Raw genomic sequence first — 20,145 nt, forward strand, 5'->3', positions numbered from 1 at the left:
TGCATAACCTCAATAGTTTGACTAGAAACCTAAACAACAAAGCTAAATAGCATTAATACTAGTTTATAAGTAACAACTGAACATTTATTCCCAAGAAAACTTGGTCCATCTCACAAATTTATAAAAGATATACAACGCCATAACTACCTGTCTCCATTGTAATAACAACTAGTTTAATGTATATTGTAGAACTTGTACAAGATTTTCTAAATATACAAACCAACAGTCTCATCAGATTTAAAGCGCAATAAATTGATCAACGAAATAGAAGTGACAACTCCCAATTGACTGCTGATTCAACAGCTATGTCATTGAGAAAGCAACTCCTAAGAGACTTTGCATTGTGGGCAGGCTCACTTTATTTTAAATTTGACTATGCGATGATCGAATATGTCATTTAAATTATGCCTTGTATAAGGCTAAGGTCAATTAGTTAAAAATACAATAGTCTTAGATATAAAATGTGGGTTGAACATTTACTATAGAGTAACTAAAACAGGGACATAACACAAAACCAAGTACATCGCGATAGATGAAATGATCACTACATTATCTCAAAACAACATGGTCTTGAAAAATTTCCCAAAAATTATCAAAAAGATCTGAAAGGTTTTCCTTTTTAGTCACGGACTTTAAGGCCTAAAAATCTATCATAAAGCTGAGCATTAGCGGATTAAAAAATTGCCTATGCTCTTAGATCTGGAATGGAAAATGCATAAACTGAACACAAGTTAACAAAACAGTATTTAATTAAGGTGAGAAAGAGGTGAGAGTAGAAAATAATTGGTCCACATCAGTTCTTCAGATTAATAAACTTGAGAGTCCACGCCCACTTGCAGGGCAGCTTGCTGACAGGCAACACAGGGAAGATAACATTCACACCATTACTGCCTCGTTGCATCCTGTTAACAATATTTTACAAAGGTTGGTTAAAACTTGAATCTACTACATAAAAAAAGTTTCTAAACTTTGGATAGAAGTTTGAAAAAACAATCTGATTACATAATACTATGTGATGTCACACAGAGGATAATAGCAAAATTTTAGTGATTTAGTAAAAAACTGCCATGTTGAAAAACTAACAAAGTTTCTGAGCAGTTTTATGCGCTATCAGCCTTAATATTTTTAAAACAGGCAAAATACAGAGGCAACAGACTATCGAAAAATGCAAAACACAAATGCTATATTTGTTGCCTTCCTTGACAAATCAAACAGGTGCTCTTTGATTGCTTAAAGGTTGACTTGCAACAAAATTCACATTACAATTATTTGGTATCAAAAGATTCACCATGTCCTACTCTGTTGTGTTGTAGGTGCAAAATATGTGGAAATGTGATTACAAGCTCTTAAAAGCTTAAAAACGAAAAGCCGCCGTAAATTGGAATCTGTTTATTTATCTGACGTAGTCATTCCAGTTTGGTTATCGTCTTGTCACGCATGTTCTCACGTGAATTGAAAGGCCAATAAAAAGCTTAATGTAAAACTTATCGTAGCACTAGTTTATGACAAACACTTCGAGTTTTACCGAAGACCCCGTATCAAATATAGATGCTCGCTACTTTACAGTTTTCTTTCGGCATTATTCAATCGTCAAGTCGTAATCTGATCACGTGACCCAATACTTCGCAAATAATTTTTGCAGCTCTTTTTGATTATCACAGATAACCAACAGGCTCGTCATGGTTATCAGACAATGATATGTACTCCTTCGAAGTAAGGTTAAAAAGTTTAATGATTTTTTATGGTAAGTTTTAAGATATCACTGCTAAAAGTGACAGCATTACAATGACGATAAAACAGACGCGTAAGAACAATAGACATGGTTTTATTGAATGTGTGAAGTATATTTGTGAAAATATTTCGACGAATAAGGTTGCATGAAAGTGTAAACAGAAACCATCCTGTAACAACTACGTCCCATTTGACCCGTTTTGGAAAGCGAATCCAAACTACGGCGGTCTCTTGCGGCTGTGATTAACTGTTTGTTTTTGAGTTTTTAAGAGCTTGTAATCACATTTCCATATATTTTGCACCTACAACACAACAGAGTAAAACATGGTGAATCTTATGATACCAAATAACTGTAATGCGAATTTTGTTGCAAGTCAATCTTTTATGGCTTCAGTCATAAGCTTGCCAATGTGACACAAACAGCAAGTGTCAGTATGATACTTACTTGAGAGAACCTCCAGTGAGACCAAGCATGGTGACACTAGTGTCTGCGGTCGCTATCGGAGCACCAAGTGGCAGCTCACCACTGTCAGGCCAGGCAAGTACAATAGCGTAAATAGCATAGCCCGAGGAGCTGCTAGCATCTTTCTTCGAGGTATACCTACACCCCATAAACACAGTAAATTACGCTACGAATGCAAAGAATGTGATGATGTAATAGATCTACAGATTGAGATTAACTTCAACTATTTGCATGTTCAAACTTCACCTTCACTGACACATTGTAGACAGACTAAATTCATGGAACTTAGCCAACTACAGTTAAACAAGTAAAAACTATTAAAGAGACCAGGATATAATAGATCAAGCTTGCTACTTCTTTTTCATCCAACAGTACTGCATTCAAGCAGCAACAGATAAAACAAACCATTAGCCAATCAGAATGACTGGATATGTAACAGCAACAGATAAAACAAACCATTAGCCAATCAGAATGACTGGATATGTAACAGCAACAGATAAAACAAACCATTAGCCAATCAGGATGACTGGATAACAAAATAAAAATAAACTGAAGGAATAGGAAAAAAACTGAAATGATTATTAGCCAATCAGCAAAAACTTAAATGATCATTGGTCAATCAAAAATCATATCAAAATTATATAAGATATAATTATATAAAATATAATTTTTTGTTTTTTTAATAATACGTCTGATATCGTGTCATTGTGAAGGAACTTTAACACTTTGGCACTCAATCTTGTTTTACTTCCAGAAATTTAGTTCTTGTACCACCAGAGATCTAACAGTAACTGCAAATCAGGCAACGTCTCGCAAAAAATCAGTAGCTAAGTATCACTTAAAATTTCCTTCCAACCGTCATGACCTCTCCTCAAATTTGCAAATTTTCTGCCAATAAAAATACAAAACACTCACCAGACATTCTTGGTGAGCGTGTCGTTCTGAGCAACAGTCCATGGTACGGTCGAATAGATTCCTTCCCCATTCACCTTTAACCAATCACCCATCTGCCTCAGCCGTTCTTCAAACACAGGCATGATACGCCCGTCGTGTGTTGGTCCCACGTTGAGCAGCATATTTCCTCCACAACTAAAAAGCATATAAAGCAAAGGTTTACTTTACTATGCCCAACTAGTTGAATATAATTACCAAGAGTAAGGCACCTCAAAAAAATCCTGCAAGTAAATAGCCTTAGAACCAACCTGACTGTAGAGGCAAGCTGTGTGATGAGATCATTAATAGACAGGTAATCAGAGATATCAGAATTCCTTCTATACCCCCACGAGCGCTTGTCTATTGTGAGTGCGTTCTCCCATTTGTGATTTACCAAGTGGCCTGCATATAAATATACTAGATGAGTGCCCGGTTAGGCACATGTAATAAAAAGTTTTCACACAGAAAATTCATGTTAATCAACATATCTAATTTTCACAAATTATTTACTTTGTTATCACATGTAATTATCATAAGTTCCTCCATTCTAATTTTTAAATGAAGGTGTTTGCTCAAATCTGTGTGTCTGGCCAATGTGTAATTTAAATATTTGAAAGCTCGAAGCATAGCGAAACAGATTGTTGAACACCATTTCTTACTTTTTGTGCTTCATGCCTATGTTTAAAAAGCCTATAGACAATGGCAGGTAATTAGTTTTCATTGGTTAAGTTTCTTTACACAATGAATTTGGGTAACTTGAGTTAGTCTAAATCTTTACTATAATAAAAGCCATAGGCATCCTTCAGTTTGGGTAATAAAAGAATAGATCGCACCTCATAGGAATCGAACCAGTACACTCTGGGGATGAATGGATGTAAAGCCAAGCGCACTACCACTAGGCCATGCAGCTGACTTGCCACTGCGAGGAATAATTGTACATCAAAATTGTTATGCGTAAAGATATTTCGTGCAATTATGACTTTCAAGCATACTAGAATTATTCAACCGTGCTAATTACTTCACAGTATTGCAAGTAGGCCAAGTGGCATAGTGGATAGCTCGCCTCAGCACAACAGTTGTTTTCAAGTTCAATGTCAGTGTGAAGTGGTTTCTCCTTTCCTATAATTTATCGCTATAACTGGACAAATGGACAATAGATGAACAAATGGACAATAGATGAACAAATGACAAACACTGAGGTTTGTGTTTATCTATAAATCTCAATGTTTGTCTTTTGTTCATCTGTTATCAGTTTATCACTATGTCCAGTTATAGCGATAAAGTTTTAGGAACAAAAACCTGCTTCAGAGAGGATTTGATCTTGTAAACTTCAAGTCTGTAGACCAATATCTTATCCACTACACCATGACGTTCAACTGACCATAACGATAAATGATTGTGATGAAATTCATTACATCGGTTAAAATACTCCTGCTTTAAGTGCTTGGGTCATTAACTAGAACGACTGATCATTACGCTTAACGTCACAATTATCATGCTGGCTTCAAACATGCCTATTGTTTTAGTAAAGATTTAGACTACTAGCTTACCATATAAGTTGCCTAAATTCACTGAGCAATTATTTTATTACCCGTCCAGAATTCGGCTAGTCTATATATAAATCTCAACGTCTGGCACTTGGCTAGTATAGATTTAAAACTTATACACTATGTTTCCATGATGTGCAGTACTTCGGAGTTGCGCTCTCTCCGAATCATGGCAACGGCGTCTTCGCACTGAAATCACTGCACACTGATCAGTGCGAAGCCAGTGCAAATTCGCAGCAAGGAAACGGCATTGCGCAGTGGCTGCGCATAGCTCTCTTGCCGTGGAGGCTGATTCATCGAGGGCCATGAACTAGTACAAAAGTTATCCTGCTAATCTTGTTTTTTTCTATTCTTCCAATCTTCTTTCACTTAAATTTAATTATGGTCTGCACCCACGAGGATGATGAGGTGATTACTTTCCTAGACTTTGTTATCGATGCCAACACTTCGAAAAATAGGTGGCAAATCCTAAAGTAACGTTTAAATAATACATGTATATTGTTTAAAAATACATATTAAAAATATATTACTTTGTAAAAATTGTGTTAAGGTTTGTAGAACCTTGTGAATATGTATTGTAAATAAAAGTATAATGACGACAGAAGCATAAAAAGACCGTTTCTGACATTCGGTATCTGTGATCGATTCTATTTCTTCATCAGACGATTCGATTTATACCATTTCTCTTTTCTGGCCAATTTGCTGAAAACCACTGCGCAGCATGTAAACGTACAATCCTCTCCACTTCGGAGGGGGCTGCATCGCAGTACTGCGCATCATGGAAACATAGTGATTATTACCTGTACAGTCATACAGTCAAACTTTACCACTATGGGATCCGCAGTGATAAAGTTTGACATGTGTTTGAGTATATATGCGCCAAGGATTGTTTGATTAGAGACTAAACAATGAACGATTCATTGATTAGACAAATAAATTTCACATGATAAGAAAATAGTGGTAAGAAAGCGCTATGATAAGAAAACAAAAAATGATATCAAACTTTGATCAGTTAATTTAAAAACTCAAAAATTGTCATAGTTTATTCGACTGCCTGCATTACGGAGAGTTTTGTTTTATCAACTGAAATTGTAAATAATGCCCCAAGGGCATTTTAGGCACTTATAACGCATGTCACCCAGCTGACTTCATAGCGTGACGCCACTTGGTTACCTCTTCAATCGAGAGAGACCCTCTAGTTACGAAGAGCTCATTATCGATAAGGGAATCAAACGGTTCAACTGTTACCACCGTCTCATACGCTTCTTTTTCACAAACAAAAGACAACTTGCCAGATTTAAAGCTGCTCAGCATTCACTGGATCAATTTCGATTTTTTCGCCGACAGACTTAGCCTTAGTAAAACAGTTTTTGATTATCGAGCAGCTGACCTGCATATATGCATTCATGGTTTGAACGCTATGGAATTTCCTTAATTCTTATATCTCATATAAACATCATTTCAAACAGAATTAAGGCTATTGACAATATTTCTTCCAAACTTACCTAGCTGACCATTTAAGGTAAAGGCTGGTTCACCGTTGATGTCAGCGTTTTCCTTTCGGCGTTCATCGTCGATTATGTAAACCGAAAATCGATGGCATCGACGAAGCTCTGCGGACATGTCAGCAAGATTTGCAGCTGTCAAACTTTTCGATATTTTGCCTAGCATCCATGACCGCTTTTACAATGTAAACCTTTTCGGTGATAGTAATTCGTGGTTGCGGATCGCCTGATCTATTTATTTCCGTTTATGATCGCCGCTTCGGGACTAGTATTTGATTCAAACATGCGGAAACAGAGATGTTTTTTTACAAATATTTAAAAAGAAAAATAAGAACACTACGTCACTGATGCAAAAGCGGATGGGTATGTGATAGTTTGAACATTGTTATCAGCAACGATCACCCAAGTACTGTGGCATCAACGCCGAGATACAACGATACAATATGAACCAGCCTTTAGAGAGGTTGAAAGAAAACCGTGATTATTATGTTACTAGATGTATCAGAAGACATCCACATACCTGGATTATACCTGTCAGTGCAGGTATAATAACCTCCGTGTTGACAGGCACAGCCAGTGCACCATCTGTCATTTGTCACCACTGTGTCTTTTACGGGACTGCAATAATGACAGATGAAGGATGACACATAATGATGACAGATAAAAGAGGACATATCAGAGCAGCAATAAAAAGATATGCCGACAAAAATTGTTAATAGATACGGACATAACCCAAATGTAATATATACATGTAGGTAATGATATAACAACTATAACATGACTGTGGTAGAAACCCATACATATAGGATACAATAATAATATAATATAAAACTAATAATATAACAATAGAAACAATAAAAATAACATTCTCTCTTGAAACTGGCCATCTTCTCTATGCTTTTAATAGTCTTTTGGAACCAAATCTCTCAGACTATTAAAAGCATAGAGAAGGTGGCCAGTTTAAAGAGAGAATTTAGGTTGCATCTTTTAACAGGTGAATGAAACCTAATTACCCATAAAAATTAAGGTTGATTACACGATGATGACAAGCCCAACGCCACGACTAGCTATGCTATTGCCTATTATGGGCTTCATCACTCTTCCAGCTTTTTTCTTTTGTTTAACTACTTTTGTTGATGAAAATAAATCACAAAAGCAAAAAACGAAACATAATAAAATATATAGTATGATAAAAAAGAAATATATTAGTAAAAAGACATAAATGAAACCAGTGAAAATAAAAGCAAAATGCAATACATAAACAATAATATACGGGCAAACCAGATAAAATAAAATAACAGAATGGTAACAATAATATAATACAGCAATACATACTGAATAGCGTATATAATTATTTATATGTATGTAATATATATGTAATTATATACAAATATTTATATATATATATCGGTTACATATAATTATACATAAATAGAGACATAAATGTATGTAAATATGTTTAATTATACATAAATGTATATATTATATAAAGAGATATACAAATACATAATAATATACATATAAACAGATACAACCAATGGACTCGTATCTAAAAGCCACACTTTCAATAATCATATGCATTTTACTCTTTTTCATATATTTATTAGACAATTTTGAGGATTGAGAGCTTTTAACAGGCATGATGAAATGTGTCGCAGGCACTTTGCACTTTCATAAAGCATAACAGGAAAACAGCCATCCGCAGAGACTGCTATAACAATGAAGCTCGCAAACAGATCTCACTGGGCCAGAATATGAGAGAGAGAAACCTGAGCATTTTATTCCTCATTTTTATTCATGTTCTTTAATTTTTAATTATTTAATTATTATTTTTTCACCTTTCGAAATACTGATACTGTAGACGCTGGCCATGAAGTAGCGATGAACTACTGTGCAGTAGATTACTGCCCACTGTACTTATTACAGTAGACTTCCACGGTACTTATTACAGTAGACTCCCACACTGCTTATTACAGTGGACTCCCGACATACGAAATTTATCCGTTCTGGTGTTGGAATCGTAAGGTGAAAATGTCACATAGAGAGGTATAGAAGCCCATCGTAATTGCTGTATCTAATGCAAACAGACCCCCACCCGATAAAAAACATCAACGTTTTATATACGTACTGTACATACTAAAATTTAACAACAAAATTGTGTAGTAACCTTAACCTAAAGTTTATAGTAAACATATTAAACACTAAAATGCACAATAAATTCGATACCGACTCACCCACACAAGATCAAGCTTTTAAGAAACACAAAAAATACTGAACTGAGAGAGCATCATATCTCTTCCAGGCATTGTAGAAGGGATTTCCCTGAATAGCATATCGGCATCTTCGCGACTCCGATGTATGCAGCTTACCAACCTCCAAATTTAAATTTCGACAGACAAGTTTGTTGATGACGTATTACGAGAAAATGTTGTAACGAGGAGCCGGAAAAAATTTGTGTTCTACATCGGAAAAACTGACGGAAAAACTGTAGAACAGGGATGCCGTAACCCGGGATTCAATGTATACTAAAAATGATAAAAATAACACAAACTGTTTGGCCCCCAGGAATCTGAACCGATAAGAAAAGATACGGCAGCACACTGGACTGACCTTTCATTGTAGAGCCAGGCAAGGAAAAGGGTAGAGTTCCAGTAGTAGTCTGGACCTGAAGAGCCATCTGACCAGATTACCTCTGGCTTGTAGGTGTTTACCAGTTCATGCAGCTCAGGAATTGACTTTCCCTGCACGAAAAAGCCAAGTGTTTGAACATGCTTTGAATCAGTGAAAACAGTTAATCAATAGAGCAATAGCAATAGTCAATCAACAGTTAATCAATAGAGCTAATGATTATTTTTGACAATCAAAATGGCTACTTGTGACATGTTTTATTAAAACAATCATGGTGTATGTACAAATTTAATATTTCCAATATAGTCATACCTCGACGTATGAGTGCCCAGCATACAAAAAATCGAGATACGAGCATAATTTTGAACAAGTTTCTGCCTTGAGATACGGAAAAACTTTGAAAGATACGACCATTCGGGTCAGTTCACGATGGTCACTAAATGGCCATGTACGCAAGAGGACGCTTTCGAGAGCAGCATTGATTGACCTTTCTTGTCGAATCAATTTGAAGAGGTTTTTAAAAGGCTGGCTAAAAGTATAGTGAAAGCGAGGCAAAAAGTGTCAAGCCAGAAAAAGATAACAAAAAACTAAAAAAATACAAAATTTGAGTTAAGTTTAGTAAAAGTTTAAAATAAATTTAGCTTCAAGTGTGTGTTTAGTAAGCTAAATATATTTAAGCTAAATTCAAGGTACATATGTTATGTAGGTCACAGAAGTCTTGTGAATAAAACTCGTTGCTGTCAAGTATCTCTCACAGCCATCAGGCAGTTATCCACTACATCTGTCTCGAAGGAAAGAATCCCATATAGTACTGTATATACCAATGTTACATTTTATTGCAGATAATAACCACTAAATAGGTATTTGTTACTTTGTAAGCTTATGTAGTGAATTACAACAATTAAAAATACGTTTTTGTATCGTAATATCCTGTTTTAGATAGCTTTTTCGTGGCATGGGCACAAATGAATTTGTATATAGTTATTTTATATAGGAAATAGTGCTTTAGGACATGAGTAAATTGACATTAAGCTCGTATGTCGAGGTATGACTCTACAACCATTACATACAAACCTACATGCAGAACAACTTCTCTTGCCGTGTATGTCACAATACCTAACTAAAACAAACAGAAGGACTCATCTGCTTGGATAGCTTCATGTTTTACTTTATCCAGACTTTATAAAACACGAGTACTCTGGCAATCCGGTGTGCCACAAGAGATCTTCAGGTGTAATAACTATACATACAATTAATCTGGCATGCTAGCGAGTAGATGATTGGTGTAGCTGTTAGAGCAACAGTCTACCGAAACTCCCGAGTTTGAATCTTTTACTATGTCCTTTGGACAGACAGACAAACACAGCTATTATTTTAGTCAATATTGATGATATTTTAGTAAATACGCATGATATTTCTATTCATTGATGTATGATGACAAAGCGGTCATACAACGGTCAGGGGTAGCCAATGAACAACTGGAGTGAAGTCAACAAACACGGATTCAGTGTTAACGCCTATACCATGAAAGCGTAACTAAATTTAACAATGTAAACAGCCTCTCAACATTAAATGTCCTTTGTGTTTCTCTGGTCAAAAAGAGCTCATCGAAGTACTCGTACATCGCGATTACTAACATTAATTAATAAAGTTCAAGGCAATTACTGTAAACAAGGTTCAGGGACTTGCACAGAAGGAGCTTATGGCACTTCAACAGACAATTTTAAGGTACACTGAAAAACTTCGACATGCCTCAGAGTAATGATTAGTTTTATAGAATTAGTAATAAAAATGCTAAACATAGTGTGCACTTACTGACGCCGTCATGACTTTTACTATATTTACAACAACTTAGGCAACTTACAAAATGAGCGAAATTGCACTTGATGTGCACATAACATGAAACTGATGAACAAATTATTCCCAAAACTTAAATATCTATTAAAAATAAAATATATAGGCCTATATCATAAACCTGTATTTGAACATCATGGCTATTTGAACACCACTGTAAGGGAAGCGCTGAAAAAGAGTGCCATGGTATTCAAATACAGGTTTTACGGTATGCTATATAATAATGGATAAGTAGTCACAGAAGAACATCAAGCTAAAATACAACAAACTACAGTTAACCTCTTCCAGCATATTTGCATATACATTGCATATAAGATTATATATCATATGCATGTTAATAATATCAAGGAATTGAGGCTATACAGATGAGAATCGTAAAATTTGAAATGAATGTCTAGTGATTTATTAAAGATGTTATCTATACGTGTGCGTAATCTCAGAGCACATATTCAGGGGGAGGAATAGAGGATACTTATCAAACGCAATTTATGTGCTACAGCATGATGGGGTGATGCGGCCCTGTGAGAGACCACTGCTTTTTTACTACCGCAGTGGTTTTCAACGAGTTGATAAACTGGCACATCTTATCTCTAGAGCTCATTGGCTCTTAAAAGTGTTAATAAAGGGAGTACAGACCCAGACACTCAGTGGGGTCTACATATTATATTTATGACTAGTGACGACATTTAAATATAGCAAAAACTGACAAATGTCCTTCAAAGAGTGACAAATTTAGATATTATCTTGATGAGATTACAGAGCAAGAAATGCATTTCCATGCTTTGAAGATTTAGGAGTCGTTATATCTTCAAAAACATCAACTAAGAGAACCATTGATATGATTGTATTCAACTAGATTTTACCAATTCTAGTTGATGGTTTTATTGAAACTAAGTTCATGAACTAGTAAACTTTTCAGTAAATTTCAGTTTTTGACATTCATGTTCATTGACTCACAATTTCAAGTTGTTCTGAACTTATGTTTAAATATCGGTACTAATCAGTCATGATTTTTGGTTTCTTATTAAAATGAATTTTATAATATATTAAACTGATGTGAATAGTTACTATAGCGATAATAACATGTAGATTAAAAACTATACATTTTTGCACATCCAAATCTTCCAAATTGCAGGATTCCCTTGTAGGATTTGTTTTTCAAAAGATGAACTTTAAAAAGCTTAATTAAAAAAATTAAGCTTTTGCAGCATCACTCCTTCTACTAGCATCACTCCTTCTACTAGCATCACTCCTTCTACTAGCATCACTCCTTCTACTAGCATCACTCCTTCTACTAGCATCACTCCTTCTACTAGCATCACTCCTTCTACTAGCATCACTCCTTCTACTAGCATCACTCCTTCTACTAGCATCACTCCTTCTACTAGCATCACTCCTACTAGCATCACTCCTTCTACTAGCATCACTCCTTCTACTAGCATCACTCCTTCTACTAGCATCACTCCTTCTATATTTACTGGTACGCTGGCAGTTCCGTGTGCCATGGCAGCATCACTCCTTCTATATTTACTGGTGCACTGGCAGTTCCGTGCGCCATGGCAGCATCACTTCTATATTTACTGGTACACTGGCAGTTCCGTGCGCCATGGCAGCATCACTTCTATATTTACTGGTACGCTGGCAGTTCCGTGTGCCATGGCAGCATCACTCCTTCTATATTTACTCCTTCTATATTTACTGGTACGCTGGCAGTTCTGTGTGCCATGGCAGCATCACTCCTTCTATATTTACTCCTTCTATATTTACTCCTATATTTACTGGTACGCTGGCAGTTCTGTGTGCCATGGCAGCATCACTCCTTCTATAATTACTCCTATATTTACTGGTACGCTGGTAGTTCCGTGCACCATGGCAGCATCACTCCTTCTATATTTACTGGTACGCTGGCAGTTCCGTGCACCATGGCAGCATCACTCCTTCTATATTTACTGGTACGCTGGCAGTTCCGTGCGCCATGGCAGCATCACTTCTATATTTACTGGTACACTGGCAGTTCCGTGCGCCATGGCAGCATCACTTCTATATTTACTGGTACGCTGGCAGTTCCGTGTGCCATGGCAGCATTACTCCTTCTATATTTACTCCTTCTATATTTACTGGTACGCTGGCAGTTCTGTGTGCCATGGCAGCATCACTCCTTCTATAATTACTTCTTCTATATTTACTGGTACGCTGGTAGTTTCGTGCACCATGGCAGCATCACTCCTTCTATAATTACTTCTTCTATATTTACTGGTACGCTGGCAGTTCCGTGCACCATGGCAGCATCACTCCTTCTATATTTACTGGTACGCTGGCAGTTCCGTGCGCCATGGCAGCATCACTTCTATATTTACTGGTACACTGGCAGTTCCGTGCGCCATGGCAGCATCACTTCTATATTTACTGGTACACTGGCAGTTCCGTGTGCCATGGCAGCATTACTCCTTCTATATTTACTCCTTCTATATTTACTGGTACGCTGGCAGTTCTGTGTGCCATGGCAGCATCACTCCTTCTATATTCACTGGTACGCTGGCAGTTCCGTGCACCATGGCAGCATCACTCCTTCTATATTTACTAGTACGCTGGCAGTTCCGTGCACCATGGCAGCATCACTCCTATATTTACTAGTACGCTGGCAGTTCCGTGCACCATGGCAGCATCACTCCTTCTATATTTACTGGTACGCTGGCAGTTCCGTGCACCATGGCAGCATCACTCCTATATTTACTAGTACGCTGGCAGTTCCGTGCACCATGGCAGCATCACTCCTTCTATATTTACTAGTACGCTGGCAGTTCCGTGCACCATGGCAGCATCACTCCTTCTATATTTACTAGTACGCTGGCAGTTCCGTGCACCATGGCAGCATCACTCCTTCTATATTTACTAGTACGCTGGCAGTTCCGTGCACCATGGCAGCATCACTCCTATATTTACTAGTACGCTGGCAGTTCCGTGCACCATGGCAGCATCACTCCTTCTATATTTACTGGTACGCTGGCAGTTCCGTGCACCATGGCAGCATCACTCCTATATTTACTAGTACGCTGGCAGTTCCGTGCACCATGGCAGCATCACTCCTTCTATATTTACTAGTACGCTGGCAGTTCCGTGCACCATGGCAGCATCACTCCTTCTATATTTACTAGTACGCTGGCAGTTCCGTGCACCATGGCAGCATCACTCCTTCTATATTTACTAGTACGCTGGCAGTTCCGTGCACCATGGCAGCATCACTCCTTCTATATTTACTGGTACGCTGGCAGTTCCGTGCGCCATGACAGCATCACTCCTTTTATATTTACTGGTACGCTGGCAGTTCCGTGCGCCATGGCAGCATCACTCCTTTTATATTTACTGGTGCACTGGCAGTTCCGTGCGCCATGACAGCATCACTCCTTTTATAATTACTGGTACGCTGGCAGTTCCGTGCGCCATGACAGCATCACTCCTTTTATATTTACTGGTACGCTGGCAGTTCCGTGCGCCATGACAGCATCACTCCTTTTATATTTACTGGTACGCTGGCAGTTCCGTGCGCCATGACAGATCATCATGTGTAATAACTACCTGCTCAATTGCTTTTAAATGTGAGTAAGTGGTGCAGTGGCGATCTTTGCTGGAAATCTGAATATCTGGGTTCGATTGCCGTGTGGTGCAATCCTTTTTCCTAACACTCTTAGCGCAGCATTGAACAAACAGACGGACACAGCTTTTATTATAGCAAAGATTTTCTATCTATTGAACAACGTAGCCTTGTGGTTAGGTGCGCTTGTATACAAACGTGCCAGCGATCTATGTGAGTTCAAATCCCGTACGAAGCAGTTTTCATTTCTAGAGTTTAATAGCTATAGCTGGACAGACAGCGAATGACAGACGATAAACTTTGAGATTTATATAGATTTTCTATATAATAAACAATGTTATGCAAGACTGATGTATGAAAGAGTTGGTAGTTCATCTATTATGATGAGCAACTCACCGGAGGATGTATTGGAAGGTCTAGATAAAGAGACAAACAGCAACGTGACTCTGGTACAAGTTGATGTGACCTTTAAGCTTTTTCGACAGCATATCATGTAGCCAATCAGGCAAAGTGCAACAACAACTAAAACTTGTTCATTTCCCCTGAATGATTTAATACTAATTTAAGAACATAATTTTACTAATCATTGACAAAAACAATAATATGCCATTATGAACAAAAAACAGTATTATCTTGCCCAAAGATGTGATTTAACTTTTTCTTCAATTTTCTGCCACAATTACAAGTTATAGTAAAGAAACCTTGAGGAAAAGAGTTTAATAAATGGTTTGTCAGCACACTGAATAGATTTAGCCTTTACTCTTGCCAAGATTTGCAGCTTATGAGATGAGACGAGCCACGGTCTTTGTCATCCACAAAACGCAAACATTGCGATGCATTCTTAAAACTGTTTGTGCACCAGATTATATGGTATATGATTGGTATAGCAATTCCCTAGTGACAACAACAGATTACTGAGGCCATGTACCATTGCAGAAAGTGAGTTTACCATTCAAGCCTGGTTCAGACCAATATTATATGCATGGCATGCGAGACAGGTATGTTATGGTGTGCGATTGATGTGAACCAAATAACTATGAAATCGCGAAAGCGTTCGGCGCAGACGTGTGCTCGCTAAGCTCGGATTGATGTGAATCGAGTGCGCAGCTAATCTCAGACTAATTATGTGTGTCACCAGTGGAAAGAAAAGGCAAATTTTATTCCTATCAATTGCAAGATTGTGAAGGATAGCTTGCATAGCAAGACGCAGTACCCCGCACACACATTTGTCTGAACAAGGCTTAAGGCACTGTTCACTTAGTAAGAGCTACTTTCCGCCGCATAATTCACTGTTTACATGACACACATGATGTGCAAATTTGAACCAGTCCGCAAGTTGACCGCATAATAAAAACGACCTAAAGCCGCGAGCTAAGCAAATTTTGCGATTCGCAAATCTTCATCGAACTCATCATGCTTGTGAATAATGGAAACAGCACTTGCGAATGATGCGCATTAAAATACCACGCCATTACTCAATTTTAAACATTTTCACATTTCAGTTGTTTTTATTTCTATTTGATCAGTCTCACTGCGGGAATGTTCTAAACAAATGCTGCTAAACTTAGTGTGACAAGACTGGGTAGCTATTTATAGGGTCATTAATTAGGTTAATACTTGACCTATGGGGTCAAGGCAGGCGTTAAATTCGCATCGCCAGGTGTTCATTGAAACACTCAATTGCAAAGTAACTCAACTTTCGCACAGCTTCAAATACGCATCATGCGAGTCATAAAAACATAGTAATATTAGGAGTTGCTTTCCTCCACATTATATTAAAGTATACGATATTAATTAATATATTAATTACTAATCATAGTTTTGTTTTATAAAACGATGATGATTGGTTGTTTTGGTAATTATCAAGAGTGCTCGACTTGGTGGTGTTCAGTTCCTCAACTGTTTTAAGATATACCTCTGTAATTCTTTTCAAATGTCATGCGTTCAGGTGAATAAAATAAATATTGTTAATATTTTATAAATAGGTACAACAAAGATAAGATTATGCTGTCTTGTGGAAAACTTATTTCAGAAGAATATGAAACAATTTACCCATACACGACAGAAGGAAAAAAACAACACCCAGTCAGCTGAACTCTATAATTCACCATTAAATCAGTCTTTATAATTCACCATTAAAAACAACACCCAGTCAGCTGAACTCTATAATTCACCATTAAATCAGTCTTTATAATTCACCATTAAAAACAACACCCAGTCAGCTGAACTCTATAATTCACCATTAAATCATCTCTGTAAACAAGAAACGAAAATGTTCAATGCTCAAAATTTAGGAGTTTGAACATTGAACCGGAGTTAACACTAAAACAAACCTTTAGAGACAAATGATAACCAATATTGCCAGCCATTAAAAGATAAGGACAGATGAGCTTGACAACAACACAATGCGGAGAGGATGTCTCAAACAGGCTTGATAAGAAAAAACAATAGTATTAGACTTAAGAGCATAGGAGTTTGGGCTCTGTAAACAAATGCTAACTCAAGGCTGGTTCACACTATACTGCCATATCTCGGCGCTGATGCCACAATACTTCAGTGATCATCGATGATAACCATGTTCACCCTCTACAAACCCATCCGCGTTTGCATCAGTGATGTAGTGTTCTCATTTTTGTTTTTAAATTCTCGCGAAGAAACCTCGTTTGTTCTCGCATGACTGAAATCAAACACTAGACCCGCAGCAACTATTATAATCGGAAATAAATCACACTATCCATGACCGCGAATTACTATCGCCGAAATGGTTCACATTAAAAAGGCCTGATGATTTTCAGAGTGAGCGATACTGGAACTGAAATGCCCAAGCCTTCTAGTCTTATAATAACCTCATTACATGAATATATGTTTTTAATTTGTTTAATTTTTAATATGTTTTTAAGACACAAAACAATTTCTTTCAAGTTGAAATATGGAAAATTATTAACGAAAATTTACAAGTTGTTTATATAATAATATTGCGGAGATAAAGATCGTCTATAAGTAGACAATCTGCAATATATCACCAGACGCTTCGGTATTGCAACTTCGCAATATCGAAGTGTCTGGTGATTTTAAAAAATCGTGAAGCTCTAACTGCACTAGATAGTTTCGACTGACTTCAGCTACTAACTTTCTAAGCTTTAGCGCTTTCATCAAGGCGCGCAGACTCTTTGTGCTGTTGACATGGGGTGTTACTTACATGAGAAGATTTCAACTTACGCTACTAACTTATGATAAAAACAAACAGCTAATACATAAACAACCATTATGTCATTGCGAAAGTGCTTGGGTTTGGTACATGCCAGCTCAAACCAAAAGATTAAAATAATTGCAATAAGAACTTGCAAAAGTGTTTTGTAGAGATCAAGTAGTAAAAGTTATACAACTAGCTGTTATGTGAGTTATATAACTGTAAATCGATAAACATATACGATTCACACCATCTAGCACGACAAAGAGAGTTGAGCTCAGTTGCTCAGTAAGGAGGAAATATGGATGTATTGTAAAAAGGTAATCAGAAGTGTTGAGTGTACATAGAGATAAACTAGTACTATAGAAAACTTGCATCAAGCCGAAAAATTGCCCAGAATTTTTTTATTTTCAATCAGATAGCCCGCCGTACGCCCATAAATTTTCAACACAAATCGCTACACTGATTTTATGACAATCCATGAACATATTTATTGAAGACAAGTCTCCACAATACATGCGAAGGCAGGCGCATTCTTCAGTTCCTAATCAGATGGGTGTTTAAAGATGAACTTGCACAGAAGTTTAGTAGATTCTTTCAGACAATATCAGTACTTTTCTATCATTTTCAATGGTTTTTGATATTTGAGAAGATCCGACTGGTAGGATATTATAAGACAAAAATCGACAAAACTTTATTGCGGTTAAAATGCTTAGCAAAAAATATGTGCGAAATGACATCAGTAGTCTTTATCATTGCTATAGTTGATATCAGCTATTGCGTACAAGTTGCAGTGTTACGCGTCTCTATTCTGTAGGTCTGTTTGCAACTATAGACATCATAATCGCACTTGTCCTTAATGCATGCAAAGACGAATTCTTGAATTTTCAATCAGATGGATGTTTAAAAGGCTGGTTCTTATGAACCAGTTTGATTTAGCAAACCAAATAATTTTGGCGATCTAGCGATAAGCAAGGAGCATATGCATGCAAAACTTAACGAAAATTGGCCACAAAATGTGACAACGCACAGCGTTTCCGCAGACTAACAGACAAACACAAGACAAACACAAGACAAAGTGAGAATTAGTAATAGAGCTTACTAACCAATGAGAACTTTTGTGTTGTGAAGTCAGCTTCCTTGTCGAGTAGGTAAAGAGGGTTGAACCATTCAAAGAGTGAGTGGTAGAGACCAAACTTCACATCTGTCCTGTTGCGTATAGACTTGGCCAAGTCACCTGTCAAGACAAGAAAGTGAAAGATGTTGACAGCTATTGACAGGTAATTGCGCTAATGACAAGATTTATTTTTATGACAAATATTAGCCCTCAGGCAGCTAAAACCGATGTGGTAATAACCGGTTGCCCAAAACGTTAAACACTCAGTTAACCGAAAAGATAGTCACCTACATAGAGTAGCTATGAAAATAGTACTGCGTTTGGCATTGAAATGCAGTGCAACTCGCTATCAAATGATTATATATCGACTTAAATAAAGTCGTCTACCCATCCAGCCCCATTTAAAAGCTGCATATTTTGTCCATGTCACATCTACTTCAAGTAAAATATGCCAACTTTGATAGTAAAATGGAAACAGTTATTTGGTGCAGTTAAAACTATTGGCAACTGAAAGCAGTTTCGTCTCCAAGACAACTACCAATTACAAATGTCAGCCAAATGATGAGATTCTTCTATGCCTATCAATGATGTTAGCTGGTGCATAAAAAAGCAGAACATTTTTTTAAATAGTACCAGAACAATACTGATTTTAAGTAGGCTATGTGCGGTTTACCCTACGTGCAGCATAGGCTACAATTTACAAAATTTTCAGGGTCACAATTTCCCATGTACTGGCAGGTCGACAACTTTTGAAGTCCTTATGATTGAGACAAAACAATTTTCATGTGTTAGCCATTTGGAGGTAAATGTACAGTACATAAACTCACCAACTAAATCTCTCTTCGGTCCAACTTGCATAGCATTCCAATTAAATGAATAGTTGGATGGCCACATAGTGAACCCCTCATGATGTTTGCTTGTCAAAACCACATACCTGTTATAACGACGTAGAATGTGGTAAATAAAAAACGATGCGTATACGATAAACTATAACACTTTTTTTATTTAACAACTATTTACTATAGCATATTTTAAAATGGACAACTATAAAATTTTAAAAACTAGAATATTCAAATGTGCTAGTTAACATCAAAAACTTACTTCGCTCCAGACGCTTGAAACAGATCAGCCCAATGGTCGGGGTCATACAGTTCGGCGGTGAATTGGTTGGCAAAGTCTGCATATGTCCAATCTGGTCTGTAGTTATCTTTCATAAACTGTATGACTTCAGGAAATTGTGGAGGAGACTGTCCTTGCCAGTACCACCAGAACCATTCAGACACATAGCTTGGCACAGAGAACACTCCCCAATGAATGAAAATACCAAACTTGGACTCATCATACCATGAAGGTAACGGTCTTGAATCTATTGATGCCCATGTTGGTTCGTACTTTACATCAGCAAAAGCGACAGAATACACAACCGCTAAAACGAGTGAGAGAAGCAACAATTTAGACATTGCTTCCTTAATTTTGATCCACTTCTAGCTTGGAGAAATCGCAACTACCGAACTGCTTATACAAAACAATGGTTTGCCATTTTATTGGTCAATAGAAAAGTCTCACGTGAGATAGCCAAATTCTG

General features: G+C 37.1%; 1 protein-coding gene across 1 annotated transcript; it reads right to left on the reverse strand.

Annotated features, from left to right (window-relative positions):
* Window positions 1-330: 330 nt before the first annotated feature.
* On the reverse strand, window positions 331-20,089 carry LOC137396457 (alpha-L-fucosidase-like). Its single transcript, XM_068082744.1, has 9 exons — window positions 19,662-20,089; window positions 19,388-19,494; window positions 18,550-18,680; window positions 8,790-8,920; window positions 6,700-6,797; window positions 3,397-3,529; window positions 3,110-3,283; window positions 2,177-2,332; window positions 331-902 (listed from the first exon to the last, which is right to left on the reverse strand). The coding sequence occupies exons 1-9, from the start codon at window positions 20,018-20,020 to the stop codon at window positions 794-796; spliced, it is 1,398 nt and encodes a 465-aa protein (XP_067938845.1). The 5' UTR covers window positions 20,021-20,089; the 3' UTR covers window positions 331-793.
* Between the last annotated feature and the right edge of the window lie 56 nt (window positions 20,090-20,145).

Source organism: Watersipora subatra, chromosome 5, assembly GCF_963576615.1.
Source record: "Watersipora subatra chromosome 5, tzWatSuba1.1, whole genome shotgun sequence".
Taxonomy (NCBI): Eukaryota; Metazoa; Bryozoa; class Gymnolaemata; order Cheilostomatida; family Watersiporidae; genus Watersipora; species Watersipora subatra.

Coding starts and splice junctions, on each gene's coding strand:
- LOC137396457 (XM_068082744.1), bottom strand. CDS start 20,020: ATGTCTAAATTGTTGCTTCTCTCACTCGTTTTAGCGGTTGTGTATTCT. Junction 19,495..19,661: donor TTTCAAGCGTCTGGAGCGAA/GTAAGTTTTTGA, acceptor TCGTTATAACAG/GTATGTGGTTTTGACAAGCA. Junction 6,798..8,789: donor GCCTGGCTCTACAATGAAAG/GTCAGTCCAGTG, acceptor TCATTATTGCAG/TCCCGTAAAAGACACAGTGG.